Below are 17,080 nucleotides of genomic sequence, written 5' to 3'. Positions count from 1 at the left end.
GTGGGCAGTCCACCATGATCAACCCAACAAAATGAGATGACGTACTGACAACAGACTGAACCAACGCTTTCCGAAAGCGAGAAAAACAACCATCACAGACAATAGTCAGAGGAGAATACCTTTGTCGCATCTCTTTAGAAGTCTTGTCCTTATATCTAACTCCCACCACTCGTCCTGCCTTTGTCAGCAGTGTTGTTACATTGCCTTCTACCATTGTAACAGTTTCTTCCTTTTGAGCTGCCTTTCTCAATGCCATAACAAAGCGACCATGATGAAATGATCTTCCACTATAAATATGTCCATCGGCAGATGTAGGATAAGGAATGTGAATCTGATCACCAGTATCTTGATCATGAATTACGTATCCTTTAACTGTCTGAGCATCAAACCCTTCAAGACACCCTAAATAACAAAAAATTAATACATTAAACCCTTCAAGACACCCTAGATAACAACTAGAAATTGATAATGTCAAAGTTTCTGTACACAAGAAATGCCACAAACTTTCACTGTTAGTACAAAAAATAATAAATACATTTGTGACTATATTTTCAACTGCAGTATTTGCTGTATTCTTCTTTCTCAAAAGTAAGCAACAGCAACAAACATCCAAGAACGACCAAACAAAGCAAACATAAATGAGACAATTGCAAGTACAATAGTTCAGCAATACAATCCCAAGAAATGAGTTCATTAGCTTACAGAACTTATTTCCAACTTTTGATAGATAAATGTAGACTTCTCTTATGCCCTAGATACACTATAGTCTATGTTAGGGTATGTATGTATGCACATATGTATACTGTATGCATGTACGTCTGAAAGTACACAAACAACGCAACTATTAACAAGGAAGTGGGTTCAATCAGCAAGAAATCACATTGTGCCAACAAAACTCTGGAAGACCACAACACCTTCAATGTCTACAATCAGATCAACGTCTGTGAACACAAATTGGTGAAGCTGTGACTTGCCACTTTGAAGATACATGCCCACGGACAGACAGAGACACAGACAGACAGACAACTGACAACAGACAGACAAACAGACACACAGACAGACAAACATCTTAGGTGGTCAAAAGCACGGCTCAGAACTGGACACATTCAGTTTTGTTCATTAGTTAATACTCATTGTAAGACTCTGCCAGGGTCAGCTGTAGTGCATCGTGTATTAGACTTTTAGTTAAGAGCTGTTTAGTTTGATTTAGATTGCAATAGTTCTGATTTATGAAAATATATTTCTTTGAGTGTTTTATTCTTCCATAAATGCATGGGCGTATCTGTGGCCCCTGCCATCACATACAAATGTGGCGCAGAAACCAACAATTAACCACTAGATACTATTTCTAACGTTAACATTTCTTCTATGATATCTATGATATCTATGAAAACAAGTCAGTTTCTATCCAGTCAGATTTGTCCCACTTGCACCATATTGCATATGAACATCCCATGACAATTCTGCAGATTTTATGTAGAAGGAAAAGAAACGACTTTCGTGATTGTTGTGACTTGGTAAATTTTTCTATTGATCGTAAGCTTGAGGTGTTTAAAAGACCTCTCAGACAGACAGACAGACAGAGAGACAGACAGACAGACCTAGTTAGTGATATAGCCTTTTTGTATTAGCGTTGTTGAAGTTTACAATAAATGTTCTTTGACAGACAGAAAGATAGACAGACAGACAGACAGACAGACAAACAGACAGACAGACAAACAGACAGACAGACGTCTCGATAGATGTGATGAGCAGTTTTTGAAGTTTCCAGGCCTTGTGGCCTTGAAGTAAATAAAGATGAAAGTAACGTGGACATTACAGATAAATAGTGCAGGTTTGTAGCAGCCATCATGTACTCTCAATTGTAATTACCAATTACATATGACAGACAGACAGAGAGACAGACAGACAGAGAGACAGACAGACAGACAGTGTTGTACTTTAGTTATAGTTATGTGCTTTGCAGTGATGTATAATAGTTCCATGTTTGAAAATATATGAATTGACAGACAGACAGACAGAAAGACAGACAGAAGATACAGACAGACAGACAGACAGACAGACAGAGACAGACAGACAGAGACAGACAGACAGACAGACAGAACTCTGTTCATTAGTTAGTTGTTATTGTTGGCTTCCTACAATATAGTTGTGACACTTACTGTTCATTAGCTGTTACTTTAGTTTGACCTGTACTAGCTTTGATGTATACAACATATACAGATTTGACATACATACATCCATACATACAGACAAATCACTGTCAAATAACGCTCCTACTCCTACAGATTCAGCTTGTTTGGTCTATTCAAGGCAAAGGAGCAGGTGCTTGGCTTAATGTTATCCCTCCTCATCTGAGCTCACAATTGAATCCTGCAATTATCGCTTGACATCCTTGATGAGGTTAGGTTATATGATGCAATTCAGTTCTTGGTCCAATTCGTGTGATGTGGAAAGTCTCTTGAATCAGATATGGATAGATACCACCTTCTAACTTGTAAAACTGGAAGTGGCCCTGCCGACACACATACCTCTAGCATCCAATGATTCCATCATGTAAACGAAGCACAACACCAATACTGTAATTCAGACAACAGGTCAGACATTAATTTATTGGACTATCAATCTGAGAAAAGCATTGATTTAGATGTCTCACTGGCACATCCTTGGAGTATTGACATTCTAGCCAAGGCTTCTCTGTTTGATGGAGCTGCTGCTCTTTGTAGAAAAGAAATCAAAGACAAAAAGTACATAGGAGAGGTTCCTCATCATCTGTTGTGCCCCAATTGTTTGAACACTTTGTTCGTTGGGGTAAGAAAGCGTTAAAGTATCTGGACGATCTCTCACATCTCTCAAGAGATGAAAGTGACCGAAAGAATCCTGCTGAGTTTAGTTCATTTTGGAGACGTCGTTTTCAGTTGAGTTGCAAAAATCTAATGCTTCAGTGATGTTAAGAAAAGCCTATAACATCTTACGGAGTCAAAAGTGCGGCTCAGAACTGGACACGTTTCAGATTTTTGTTCGTTAGTTAAATAGTCATTGTAAGACCCTGCCAGGATCAACAGTATCGTGTATTAGACTTCTAGTTAAGAGTTGCTTAGTTTGATTAAGCTTGTAATATTTCTGATTTATGAAATATTTCTTTAATTGACAGACAGACAGACAGATAGACAAACAGACAACAGACAGATTATTTTATTGTTACAGATCCTCTACTTGCACACATCCTAAACTTCTATGATGAACCAGTCCTTCACAGCAAAATAGTTTAAAACATTAGTGGACTTGGATCTGTACATTAAAGTCAAAAAGCTTGTCCATGTCATTCTTTGCTTCTGAAACTCTTGACAAGTTTTTGAGGATTACTTTTGTGTTGCATCTTTGAAGAATCAAAGAGAACCGTTTCCTCCAAAAACATTTTGAATTGTTCTGCACTACGAAAGGGGTCTTCCTCAATACAGCTTCACTGTTTGAGAGAGTGTGTAAGAAGGCATCGGCTTGCAGGCCCCATCTACCAAAGCGCTCAAACGCTAGTGGGATACACTTTGATGGCATCCCTCCTGACAGAATTTCTCCTGTTTACTTATTGGTCTTCTTCTCTTCTCTTGTGCGGGCAGCAAACCCATCCTCCCTGCTGGATTGTTTTAGAATGCCTTGACTCCATGGGTGTGCCAATGATATGTCAACATCTAGATTTTGTCCTGATTCTGCATCAAAGAATGTAATGTCTGGGCGATCCTCACTGTTGACGTGTTTTGCTAATTAGATAGATTGATAAAGTAGCCCATTATGGGCTCTTAGACTTTGTGATTTTAGTTCTAATTGTCTTAGACTGTAATAGCGATGATGTGTGAAAATATATGTATTGACAGACAGACAGACAGACAGACAGACAGACAGACAGACAGACAGACAGACAGACAGACAGACAGACAGACAGACAGACAGACAGATATACAATCATTACTAAACAGTAGAACATGTACAGCTGAAATGGATAGCGTTTACGTTATCTAGGTTTACACTTAATTCTAAACTTGCCATCTAGTTGAAGTTTGTTCAGCGCCTTCACGCCTCCGGGTTGCAGCAACTCTCCGACTATGCGATCCGGTTCACTGAGGTCTCGTTCGATGACGGTTACTTTCCGACCATCGCGACCCAATGCAGCAGCCAGCGCTGATCCGAGCACACCACTACCCACCACTATTACTTCACACTGTTCTTCCAATTTCGGATTCACCAGTTTAGTGGGATGCACGTCATCGACAACAGCAAGTACATCACACGTTTGTAGTTTGCGTATCCGAGCGAATTCGAAGCGATTGCTCTGAGAACAGTCTGCGATGTGAGATCTAGACATTCATGTAGCATTCGACGTTCAACTTACTTTGATTTTTACATAGCAAATCAGCGCTATAAAGCTACACAAAACCAACAGCAACAGCAGATAGAATTCCATATTATTGAGAGACATACGTGGCGTGACTTTCCCGATGGTCACGTGACGTCGTCCATACAGCCAGTTGGGGAGGGCGCGCATGACAGGAAGCGCATGACAGGACATCGGAGTACAGTACATGAACTACGAGGGTAGTGTTTTTACTTACAAAATAGAGGTTGGGCTCAAAGTTGGGGTGCCCAAAGTTGGGGGTCCCTAAGATCCCCCTCAGTGACCCCCTCAGTGACCCCCTCAGTCCTCAGCTCCGCCAAGCGCTGTCACTAATGTTACCATGTAGATGCTGTACGTATACCTGCATATTGTATACAGTACAAGACTTCGTCCAAAAAATTCAAATCAATTTTATGCAAAGTAAAAAGATATAGCTACAGTACATGTTCATGTACTCAGATGTCATGTCATGTGCGCCCTTCCAAACTGGCTGTCTGGTGTCACACTTGACGACGTCACGTGACCATCCGGAACGTCACGCCACGTATGTCTCTCAATAATATGGATTTCTATCTGCTGTTGCTGTTGGTTCTGTGTAGCTTTATAGTGCTGATTTGCTATGCAAAAACCAAGGTATGTTGAACATCGGATGCTACATAAATGTCTAGATCTCACATCGCAGACTGTTCTCAGAGCAATCACTTCGAATTCGCTCAGATACGCAAAATACAAATCTATATCAGCAAAATCACAACATTCATGCATATCACAAAATATGTAAAACATCAATTCCACTTCAATATCTAATATTGTCTAAATGTTACATCTAATAAGCAAAAGGAGACTGGGAACGACGACTAGCCAGATCTGACTCCACTCTGCCAAAGTGATTAGATCCCACAATATCTGAATTCGAAGAGGAAGGTGGAGACAGCGACATGACTTCATACCCGTCTGGTGTCTTCATGCCTCCCATAACAGCACACTGGGCTGAACTGAGAGGTTCACTACAGAAAACAATACAAATTAACATGTATGATATACCCTTTGACTAAAAAATTTAACAATTATACAACACAAAGGAGTCACATCTGGCCGTGGCAGAGTCACTTTTTATTCATTAATTAAGAATTCTTTAACACAACGCTGACTAATAATACATGACATTTCCTACAGCATACATGCATACATATGACAGGGTACGGTAGTACCCTGTATGTAGGGATGCAAAGAATCTAATAAATAACCGCTGCCCATACAAATGTATAAAAACGCATCCGACCAGATCTCTCACAACTCAGTAGAAAGACTTCAGAGCCACCTAACACACGACTGTGGAGCTTCTAGAGCATGCGTAATCTCGAGGGTAACACGCACTTTTCGCCAAGCTTGCTGTACACAAAGTCCATGTTTCTGAGTCTGCTTCTGGACCGTGGATCGTCTTGCCGTTGACTAGAAATTGTAATTAAGTTCACTACTTATCATTTCGTGCATCTTGTGAGAGACTTCGCCTTCATAGAGACATGTAGGAAGCCATTTCTTGAGTATGGCTTCTCAAGGGTAAGAGACTGCTGTTCAAGCTGAAGACACCTGATTCATACTCTGAACAGATACACGTGGAATGAAGGTACAGACTCTCATTGTCTAGTGATGGATTAGTTTTAGAGAGTGAAATCATGCCACCTGGGAACCCATTTGGGGTAAAAAAAATACATGTAGGACGTTCCGCATTGTTCCTGGGCAGTCTAGCTTGCTTCTGTATATATGTGATTGGCCAAGTTGAAGATGATACTGTCATAACTTGCACTCGATAGGTACTGACGTGGATCAGAGTACAGTACATGTACACTACAGTCTGTTTATTAGCACTGCCAGCCTACAAGTCCCAGCAACAACTATGTAACACAACCCACACGCACTAGCTATTCCATAGCAGTAATGTCTAAATCAGAAAGCAGAGGCTGTTCTACCTCATCCGCAGGTGCAGTTGATCAAGACATGTATATAGTCGAGTGATCCTATATAGAAGTGAAGATGTTGATTGTCGAAAAATGTCACTGATGCTGAAGCTGATGGTTTACGTGGGATAATTAAACAGCAAGCAAAGGAAATAGTGGAACTTAAAAACAAGATTAGAGTTCTCGAGTAAGACCTTGCATCTGCAAAGTCTGAGTTGCAAAAAATCGCTCAACACACTGCTAAATGATAAAATCAAGTTTTACACAGGCTTTGTGTTGAGAAATGTGCTTGATACAATGTGGAGTTGGATTGAAGTAGCAGCCAAGACTATTACTCTGTATAGCAAACAAAGAATCAGGCCAAGGTACATCAACTGATGTAAGCTCATGAGCTCACCACCTTCCATGAAGGGTTGGATAGGCTAGACGAATTTTTGCTGATTCTAGTTCGACAAGATACAAAGTATCACAGTTCCACAGTTCAAGAATGCTAGATGGGGGAACAAGTAGTCCTATTCAGCCACACAGCGCGTCACATCCAGCACCCCGAATGGGTTCCCCTACCGTAAAGTCTTCACCTGATAAACTTCCATCGCTAGGCAATGAGTAGTTTGTCTTTCCACTCCGTGTATCTGTTCAGAGTGTGAATCAGGCGACTTCAGCTTGAACAGCAGTCTCTTACCCTCAAGAACCCATACTCAAGAAATGGCTTCCTACGCGTCTCTACGCAGGCAAAGTCTCTCACAAGATGCACAAAATGGTAAGTAGTGAACTTACAAAGTCTAGTCAATGGCAAGATGATCTACGGTTCAGAAGCAGACCCGGAAATGTGGATTTTGTGTACAGCAAGATTGGCAAAAGATGAGTGTTACCCTCAATATTGCGCATGCTCTAGAAGCTCCGCCCCAAATATCGTCGATCTCCAGAAGTCTGGCCAGGTACTTGCAGGAGCACCGACTATGAGCGTCCAAAGTCCCCTGGGATCCCAGTGGCAGATAGAGTTTTGCTGGAGTCGGGTCCTTTGCCACCCCAGTCAATGACCAGTTATTCATATACTCCTGAGTCAAGAGAGGCAGTTGTGTGTGAGTTTCTTGCCCAAGGAAATTATGCCAATGCACGCCATTACTGTGACTTTAACTAGCAACCCTGAATAAGATAACGCCACCATGTCCATCAACTGTGTATGCTGTTGTTCAGTTAGGCTGGTCAGCTTAAGTACTGTACTCCACATTGTTTGCTCTGAAGACGTCAGACAAAAATCGTATTTTCGAACTAACAGGGTAGTGATCCAGGTAAAATGTCTATTGCAACAATGTACCAAACCTCAAAATATGCCTGAAATGACACGGTGCCTTTCACCACTTGTCCCAGACTACACGTGTACCTTCTGAATGTCAACAGTATATCATTAATGCACACATCAGATTTCTTCTGGTACATGCTGGCCTTGTGTGCATGTGCATGCCGTGATGTTGCTTTCCTTGAAGCTCCAGAGTAAGCAGCATTGAAACTGTTCCTGTATACAATATTATTGTACTAGAGAGTAGTCAAATTGTATTCAATGTAGTCAAATTGTATTTCAATGTAGTCGATGCTTGTTCACTCTTTATCAGAAGCCCTCAAAAGTGGCAAGGTAAATCAAGATAGAACAGGCAGCAGTCAAAGTATGGCAGTGGCAGAAGTAGTGGTAACATTAGTAGCAGACACTGACATATGGTTGGTCAATATAAGGTATGAAGCAATTGAACCAACTGACTTCCATGCAGCCAATGTCTTATACCGGCTTTACACTGGCGATTTGACTCGAGCCCTGGACCAAGCTAATTTGGCATGATTGTTGGCATGTTGACACTATCTGGGCTAAGTGGGCATAGTGGTGTGTCTGGCATGCTTTGCGCAAGCTCACGAAGAAGACGATACTGTTGATCAAAACTCCAACCTCTACATCAGTCCAGTTTTCACCACAAAAAGTTCGCATGCTCGTACTACGGCTGGCCATTTTGACAATAATCCGGAAATAAGAAGCGGAAAGTACACTTTGTGCATTATAGCCCAGTAATACAAAAGTATGTAGCACGTGATTAGGTTAGCTTAAGCCTGGCCGTACAAGTTAGCTCAGGTTAATTTAGCATGGGCTAATTGCATTTAGCTCGAGCCAACACTATTTACACAAGGCCAAATTACCATGGGCCAGGCTCAAGCCAATTTGGCTCGAGTCAAAAATCCTCTAGTGTAAAGACGGTAGTAGTTTACTGTAACACATGCAACAAAATTACACAAGTTTTGATCCTTTACTAGATCTGGAAACTCTTCTCTTTACTTGTTTTAATGCTGCTAACATTATAGCTGTTACCCTGTATGTATTAGCATATTTTTCAGGTATTCACTGTGTAGTCGAAAACTAACTTTTATTCAAAATACACATCTGCTTTCAGTTGTAGTAGCTAGACCTCATCTGCCAGTTCTTTGAAGTGATTCATTTTAACAGTGTTCATTAGCATCTTTAACAAAGTTCATCATAAACAAACTACAAACTTTCAGTGCTTCCAACAGGTTCGTTAGTTTCATTGACAATTGCTTGCACACACACAAACAACACAACTGACTAAACTATTTCTTACAGCAGTGTAAACTGTGACCCAGGCTTTGTCCCTATGATAGGATGCCTTGTATGCCTCATGATCAAAGATGGTAGACAACCACATGGCAATTCTCCTCTGTTAATGAAGAACCCACCAGTTGAACTTTCATAAATCCGAAAGTGATATATGTTGTTGCCAGACCTGTAGCAGAAATGCACACAAATATAACTTAGAACAAAGTCGTGTGCTATCAAAATACTAACCGGATTGACACAGCAAATTGTCTTGACACACCCATACTTTCCCTTACCAAAAAGCTACCATGAATGCCAAAATAAGTCAACCGTGCTTCAGCAATTTGCCGAGATAGTTTGCCATGAAACCAACTAACATCAGCAAAAAAAGTATAATATCACACACAACAAATATAAACATCAAAATACTCATATATATGAAGATCTGCTGTTTGTGAATCCTAAACACACAACATACATAGCACGTTAAATTTGAAACAACAGTGACATTAAAAAAACAAACTTCCTCCATTTCAGAGTGTTGAAGGACTGCTCTTGCAACATATGGCTCAGTCTCAGAAAGATGATGACTTTGTGCTGTATGGTAATGATGACCACTATCCTATAAACCATCAAACAAATTCCACACGCAGAATCTTAAGTAACACAGTAACATTTACTGCAAACAGAACTAGTACAGTTTGTATCATTTCTACCAACCAAAATGACAAACTACGATACAACATGAAGCATACAACTGCATAATCCGCTTTACAAGGCACGCATAACTTCTCCAGTAAAATATATTCACAGCAATAAAACATAGAGAACATATCTGCACAAGCAGTGAACCTCTTCAACAAGCCAAGAATATCTTAGAAACAATGGCATATCATCACCACAAGTCTGAAAACTCAATGCCAGAAAGGTACACAGTATGTCCCAACTGCTTAATCGAGTTGACACGAGTCTGAAAGACTTGTAGTTGGTTTATAATTCATTGAAAATGAAACATAATTAGTAATGGTTTGGGGTTCAAACTCCAGTGATGACAGTAAATTACGAAACTTGCATCTATCTTGCTCATGCTTCTCTAGCTTTGTCCATGAGACTGACTCATTTCAGTTGTTGGAGAGTTCCTGTGGTCTGGCAAACTGTCCGTTGCCGATGACGTTCGGTGCTTTCCTGATAGTCATTGATATCTACTAGGCATGCTGTATCGAGTTCGTGGTCACCGTAATGCCTGCAATCTATATCAAATTGGCTAGTCATTGATTGCCGTGTGGACTACACAAAACATGTACCCTGCTGGGCTCACAAGCCGAGTTGGTGGGTGCCCAAATGGAGGTAAAGAAACCACTTGCCCATCATGAAGGAGCATAACAACATTTAAAAATAATTTCAATAATAACAATAACTAAGTCTTCTAACAGACATAGTTGTTCTTTCTACTTGGCACAGTTCTTTAATTACAGTTGTTGTAGCAGTGTGTTGCCGGTATTGTAGTACCTGAAGCTATATCAATAAAGTTGTTGTGCTGTGTTCAAAATAAAACAATATAATAAAGTGTTGTGTTTCAGGAAAAGTAATAACAGCCACAATAGTGTAGTTGTTAGAGTTCTGGTTCTCTGACCATGATGGCCTGGGTGGTGACAGCAATATAATGAAACGAGTCTGTTAGTTCTTTCTCACTGTCGATGTTTGTGAGAGTAGACTTGTTTCCGTCAATGGGGAGTTTCTGTGATCTGGCGTGGGAATCGTTGGCATTGAAGATCATTGCTTTCCTGGTGGTCATTGATATCTACTGGACGTGCTGTTCAGAGCTGGCAAAATCCTAGCAGTGCACGTAATCAATAATTGATCTGCCAATTACTTGCGCAACCTAGATTACATGGACACATGTACCTCTATGAAACTTACCTTCTGGGTTGGTGGACACCCAGTTGAGAATAAAGACACCACTTTCTCTACTGGAAGAGTGATTACAACAAAATAATAATATTAATAATGATAATAATAAACAATAATAATTGATCGCCGTGTGGACTACACAGAAACATGTACCCTGCTGGGCTCACCTGCCAGGTTGGTGGGTGCCCAGATGGGGGTAAAGACCCTACTTGCCCATTACAAAGGGCCATAACTACACATAACGTGGCTTAGAGGTTAGCGGCAATGGCTACCACTCCATGGTTTGGGGGTTCAAATCCCAGTGATGACAGTAAATTATGAAACTTGTCAGTCTTTCTTTCTCATGTTTCTCTAGCTTTATCCATGAGACGATGACTCATTTCAGTCATTAGGAAGATTGTGGTCTGGTGAACGGTCCGTTGACAATGACGATCAGTGCTTTCCTGGTGATCATTGATATCCAATAGGCGTGCTGTATCAAGTTCGCGGTCACCATAATGCCTCCAATCTATATCAAATTGATTAGTCATTGATCGCCGTGTGGACTACACAGAAACATGTACCCTGCTGGGCTCACCTGCTGGGTAGGTGGGCGCCAAGATGGGGTAAAGACCCCACTTGCCCATTATGGAGAGGCATAATGACACATCATAATAGTCCCGGATATTGATGAAAGATGGACATCTAGCTGTATCACTCGTCTCAGAGCTAGCTGAGGAGTGCGTTCCTTGTCGAGAAACCAGGACAGGGCTAAAAAAAAGTCGGCTTCTGGACTCACTGGAGCTGTTTGGAAGACCAGAAATACTTCTGGGTGTAGGGCGACTGGTCGAAACATCTCTCGTGTGGCATCTGATTTGAATTTGGCTTCAAATCCCGCTGACTAGACTACTGTGATGCCCAACGTTCCTAGCAAATCTTGTGTTTCGGCTAACAGAAGAGACAATGCAACAAGACAAATGAAGAAGGAAGTGATGTTTTGTTATTACCACATGCTGTTGTCATGCAAGTTCCCTGCTTTCAGAAAACCCATGCATCAGCTGTGGTGTGAGTGAAATCCTCCCCTGACTGACATCTCTGAACACCCTTTGGCAGACCAGAAGCAATATCTCCTAACTTCTGGAAGTCTGACTGAATCAGAGTTGGAGGAGATTAAACGCAAGGCCGCACAGGATGGAAAGCCCGTCTCAGGTTTGTTATCTGTTACAACTGATGTTTGTCATGGTGTGCAGATGTCGGCGTTGGATGTGGTTTCTGCTCTATCAGCTGATATTTCAGTTGTCACGCCCTTCCTTGACAATGTGTCACCTTGCATGGCTTCAGTCAAAATGGCGCCTGCTGCACGTGGTGGGAAACCTGTCATGTCAATGATGCAAGAGGATCATGAGTCTGCTAATCACTTGAAAGATGGCTCCCTTGTTCAGTCAGTCACTGTTCTCTCTCAGGACTGCTCATCTGCAAGAGATAGTAGTGATATCCTATCCGTATATGACACTTTGGATTCAGTTCAGTGCAGTGCTATCAGGGAATCACCATCCCCTTGTGACTCTGTGAGCTCTGATCTGATAACTTCACATCCTAATATAGCTTCTCAGCTAGAAAAGATGGAAACTCCTACATCTCAACTCAGTCCAGACTGCTGCCAAACAAAAGATGGTCTTTTGCTTGATAGTGATGCTGCTGTGGACCCTGTACTTCGTCGAGAGTTTCTTGAGGAGTTGTAGAAAGTCAGGCAAATTCCTATCTGTGAGAGACAACGCCTTCCAAGAATCTTTGTGAACAGTGAAACCTTGAAACTTATTGGTGATCTTAACATGATCATCAGTTCGTTGAAGGATGAACCAGATATGAGTGAAATCAGTTACCTGGTATACTCCACTGCTTCACTAGTGTCCAAAAGGCAGAGCTTAAAGACGCCAAAGTCAACCAATTTTCAAACACCAACATGAAGACGTAGGCTGGATATGGAGATTCTCACACTTCAATGTACGATCTCACTGTTGCTGAAAGTTAGAAAGGGTTCATCAGGCATCCGTATGTTACATGAACTCCAACTTCTCCAGCATCCGTTGGGCATTTCCTGTTTGGAGAGTTGTGAGGTCACCATCAGACGGTTGAAAATGGAACTTAAGTTCAAGGTCGAGGGGGCCAGGAGGCTGGAGAAGAATCGTAAGAGACTTCACCAGAACAGTTTGTTTCAACGAGATGCGGGACGATTTTTACAGAGAGTTGGGTAAGCAGACTATCCAGGTCACTTCACGTCATCCGAGTCTGAGATCGAGCAGTATTGGGGTGGTATCCTAAAAACTGAGGTATATCACGATAAGTCTGCCTTCTGGCTGAGACATCAAACCGATGGTGAGATGCACCGGAAAGATGAGCAGCAGTGGTTACCTATCTCAGACAACAAGATCACATCATGTCTCAAAAGAATGGGAAACTGGAAGTCTCCTGGTCCAGACAAGGTTTACGGTTTCTGGTTCAAGCGTATCACGTGTCTTCATACCGATCTGACTTGTAACTACAACTTGCTGATTCAGAATCCAGACTCTGTGCCCCACTGGTTGTCTCAAGGAACAACCACTCTGATTCCTAAGAATGAAAAGACTGACCAGGCCAAAAATTACTGGCCTATCACATGTCTGTCTGTCTTCTATAAGACCCTCACCTCAGTCATCAGGCAGACGATTGCAGGGCATTTGGTTCAGAGAAATCTCATGGCTCCAGAGCAGAAGGATTGTCAACAGGGATCTTTTGGTGCAAAGGATCAGTTGTTGATCAACAAGCTGCTTACCGAAGACTGTAACACCAGGCACAAGAGCTTGAGCATGGCTTGGGTGGACTACCAGAAAGCTTATGACAGCGTGCCACACAGTTGGTTGCTCCAATGCCTCAGCTGCATAAGATCAGTCCAGTCTTGTGCAGGTTCTTGTCACGCGTGATGAAGAGTTGGAGGACATCAATGGTGCTTTCTTGCGGGAACAGTACGATCAAGACAAGGCTTATGCAGATCAGGAGGAGTATTTTCCAAGGTGACTCACTTTCTCCACTTCTCTTCTGTATAGCTCTCAATCCTTTGAGTAAGGAGCTGAACAGAACCGGTTACGGCTACCAGATGACCACTGGGCATGGTGAGACTGCCAAACGTCAGCTCATTAGTCTTCTACTTTACATGATCTGAAGCTGCATGGCAGAAACTCTGATCAGTTGGATAGGTTGTTGCACACGGTTCACACCTTCTCTGATGACATCCAGATGAAGTTTGGTCTGGACAAGTGTGCTGTTGCACACTTTGCCAAAGGCAGGCTATCTGGACACAACTCTGGAGTGACGATAGAAAAAACAGACACTATCAACTGTCTGGAACCGGGTCAAGTCTACAAGTACTTGGGTGTAGATGAGAGTAACAATATTCAGCACAGCATGATGCGGGAGAGACTCCGGCGTGAGTACTTCCGCAGAGTAAAGGTGGTTCTCCAGACTGAGTTGTATGGTCGGAATAAGATTCTAGCCATCAATGGGTTTGCAATACCGGTTCTCACTTACAGTTTTGGCGTCATTCATTGGGGGGGGGGGGGTGCACGGACCTGCAGCGGATCGATCAATGGACCGGAAAGCGCCTCTCTATGCACGGTGTCCACCATCCTTCTGCAGACGTTGACCGACTGTACGCTCCTTGCAGTGATGGGGTAGGGGGTTACAACAGATTAAGTCAACATATCAATCTTGTATTGTGAGGCTGAACTGTTACCTCGCTGACAGTTCTGATCCTTTCATACAAATGATACGGGAGTGTGACTCTCAAAAATCTTCACACTTGATCAAGCACATGGCTTGTCGCTTTACTGCACAGCTGCAGAGGAGACTTGCTTCGAACGACAAGTCGCAGGACTTACGCAGGAATGCATCCATCTCGGTTGAAGATGGCTTTGAGCAAGCGCCTAAAACAGATGCAAGGCATTACCATACGTGTTGCAGTTCTCTTCGAGTGCAGTCCTGGAGCAGGAAGAATATGCACGGGCAGTATCGCCGTCTCACTGAGCAACCGACTGTGAACATGAAAGAGACCTACGAATGGCTAAAGGCAGCAAATTTTCCTGCGGCAACTGAGGGACTGGTTGTTGCTGCTCAAGACCAACCTCTTCGGACTCGGTATTATGAGCACAAGATTCAACATTGTGATGTCAGTCCTACTTGCCGCATGTGCAGTGTAGCCTTGGAAACCGTCGACCACATTGTGGTAGGCTGTAGTGCTTTGGCACCAACAAACTACACTGATCGACTCAATCAAGTGGCCTCCATCATTCACTTAAGTGTATGTCGCCATTTTGGGGTTCCAGAAGATAGCAGATGGCACCGGCATCATCATGATAAGCTTGTGGAGACGGATAACATTACTATGATGTGGGATAACACCATCCCCACTGCCAAGAGGATCAAAGCCTATCGTCCAGACATCTGTCTCAGAAATGAAAAGAAAAACATATGCCTTCTTATTGATATCAGCTGTCCTACTGATAGCAACATTGGCAGAAAACATGCTGAGAAGTTGGCGAAGTACAGGGACTCGCGAGTAGAGATAAGCCACATGTGGCATTGTCGAACACAGGTGGTTCCGGTGGTCTTGGGAGCTTTGGGCACAGTGCATGCAGGCATTGCATGGTGGCCGGACATTATTCCAGGTCATCACAACCTGCAGCACTTACAGAAAACAGTGCTTCTGGAATCTACTCGGATCCTTTGTAAAGTCATGTCTTCTTTCTAGACAGCCGTGATGGTCTAAGTACTTCTGAAGCAGGATTTGCTTCCGGTACTTGTAATAGACTTTACTAACCATACTGATCTGGTTGAACATGACCATATGTTAAATGGCAGCGCACGCTGTTTGAACTCTGCGTGACATTTTCTCGTTGTTCTGGGTAGTCACGTTCCTCACAACATATCGATGAAGTTTTGTAGTTGCTGGAGGTGTTCAGTTCTCTCGAATGTTGCCGTCTCGTGATGACTGTGTCTCTCAAGGCTTATCGCACTCGTGTGGGCTTGTTCGCCTCTGTACAGCTTCGTTATCACTCTTTGGTTGAACATTGTGGAATTTACCCTGTCCGAAGCAGAAGTGAATGCTGAGGTACGAGAAGTTTGAGGCTTACCTTGCTGACCTGTCTGTTTGACTTCCGCCATTTTGATATTACGTTGCGGAGACGTTCACCCTCATCTGGGTCCTGCCCAGGGATAAAATGGCCAGCCTTGCAGTACGTTGCTTTCCCTGAGTGTTCACCTTGTGCTGGCCAGGTCTCTCACACTTGCCCGCTTTGTGCTACCAAACTCCGTGAGCAGTCGGCCCTCTGGCATCATCTCAACGTAGAGCATATCTCAAGACATTCTTTTCCTTCAGCAGGGTTCTTGGAGGATCACGGTCGGAACTTTTGTTTCACACGTGGTTTCATTTATGCTAGAAGGTGGAAATTCTGTCGTCGTACTCAAGGCACTGGCAAACCTTGCTGTAGAGGTTGGATAATAGCTCCAAGCGAGTCTGAGTTTGTTTCACTCACTTCATCACCTCACAAGTCCGTAACTGGTTATGTGTCAGTTCACGAGTCTAGCAACGCGTCAGTTCTAGTGCCCCCTATTCTGGTCACTGAAGTTGAGAATGATGTCACTGTGAATGTTGAAGACTTGGCTCTGGAGGGTGTAAAAGCAGCTTCGAATCTTGACTGTCAATCTGGTCTGAATGAAGCTGATGTGTTTCAAACAATCATGGATAAAATCTCAACTCTATCGGTCACTTCTGTCTGCTATTTACCTTGATGTGTTCGACCTCTCCTGGCAGAGATTCTGTCATTCGAGTTTCAACAGGCTGTCGGGAGTAACCTGGGGGCTTTGTTCGACTTTCCCTTTTTGCCAAGGCAGTTTTGAGATCACCACCTCGTGGGAGCAGAAAAAAGGCATGTGGTGAGTGCTTGCCTAATACCTCAACTGAAACAGCGGCAATCTGGAGATCTTGTTTATTTGTGGAGCGAGGCCAGAAGAGCAGCTTATGGTCGTGTTTTCAATAAAACTGGTTTGTCTTTGGCTCAAAGGAATGTACGTCACGCCTTATTTTTGAGCAGAGAAGGCAGATCACTGTGGCCCAACGGTTGTGCCCCCCCCCCCCTCACGATCAGAAGGACTTCAAAGAACTCCATCATAGGCATCCGGTCAACCCACCTACCACCTGGTCTGACAATATTC

At 42.8% G+C, this 17,080-nt stretch overlaps 2 protein-coding genes across 2 annotated transcripts in view; both read right to left on the bottom strand.

Moving 5' to 3' along the window:
* LOC134184228 (squalene monooxygenase-like) overlaps window positions 1–4,496 on the bottom strand; it is a 9,068-nt gene extending 4,572 nt beyond the window's left edge. The window contains exons 1-3 of the mRNA XM_062651864.1: window positions 4,388–4,496; window positions 4,042–4,327; window positions 1–402 (exon numbers count right to left, since the gene is read on the bottom strand). The exon at window positions 1–402 is cut by the window's left edge and continues 162 nt beyond it. Coding sequence (XP_062507848.1) covers window positions 1–402; window positions 4,042–4,327; window positions 4,388–4,474 — 775 coding nt within the window. The 5' untranslated portion in view covers window positions 4,475–4,496. The remainder of the gene's footprint in view (window positions 403–4,041; window positions 4,328–4,387) is intronic.
* A 491-nt stretch (window positions 4,497–4,987) lies between these two features.
* Window positions 4,988–9,914, bottom strand: LOC134184481 (tyrosine-protein phosphatase corkscrew-like). The gene is made up of 5 exons (XM_062652184.1): window positions 9,468–9,914; window positions 9,374–9,405; window positions 9,194–9,316; window positions 8,970–9,131; window positions 4,988–5,397 (listed from the first exon to the last, which is right to left on the bottom strand). Exons 1-5 carry the CDS (start codon window positions 9,474–9,476, stop codon window positions 5,217–5,219), a joined length of 507 nt encoding a protein of 168 aa, XP_062508168.1. The 5' UTR covers window positions 9,477–9,914; the 3' UTR covers window positions 4,988–5,216.
* Window positions 9,915–17,080: the final 7,166 nt, after the last annotated feature.

Source organism: Corticium candelabrum, chromosome 9 (assembly GCF_963422355.1).
Source record: "Corticium candelabrum chromosome 9, ooCorCand1.1, whole genome shotgun sequence".
NCBI lineage: Eukaryota > Metazoa > Porifera > Homoscleromorpha > Homosclerophorida > Plakinidae > Corticium > Corticium candelabrum.
This window is presented reverse-complemented; position numbering and strand designations above follow the sequence as displayed.

Excerpts from the sequence above, each read along its gene's own strand:
- LOC134184481 (XM_062652184.1), bottom strand. Across the intron at positions 9,132-9,193 it reads CAATTTGCTGTGTCAATCCG|GTCTGGCAACAACATATATC; the intron begins GTTAGTATTTTG and ends TTTCTGCTACAG. Across the intron at positions 5,398-8,969 it reads GGGTCACAGTTTACACTGCT|TGAACCTCTCAGTTCAGCCC; the intron begins GTAAGAAATAGT and ends TGTTTTCTGTAG.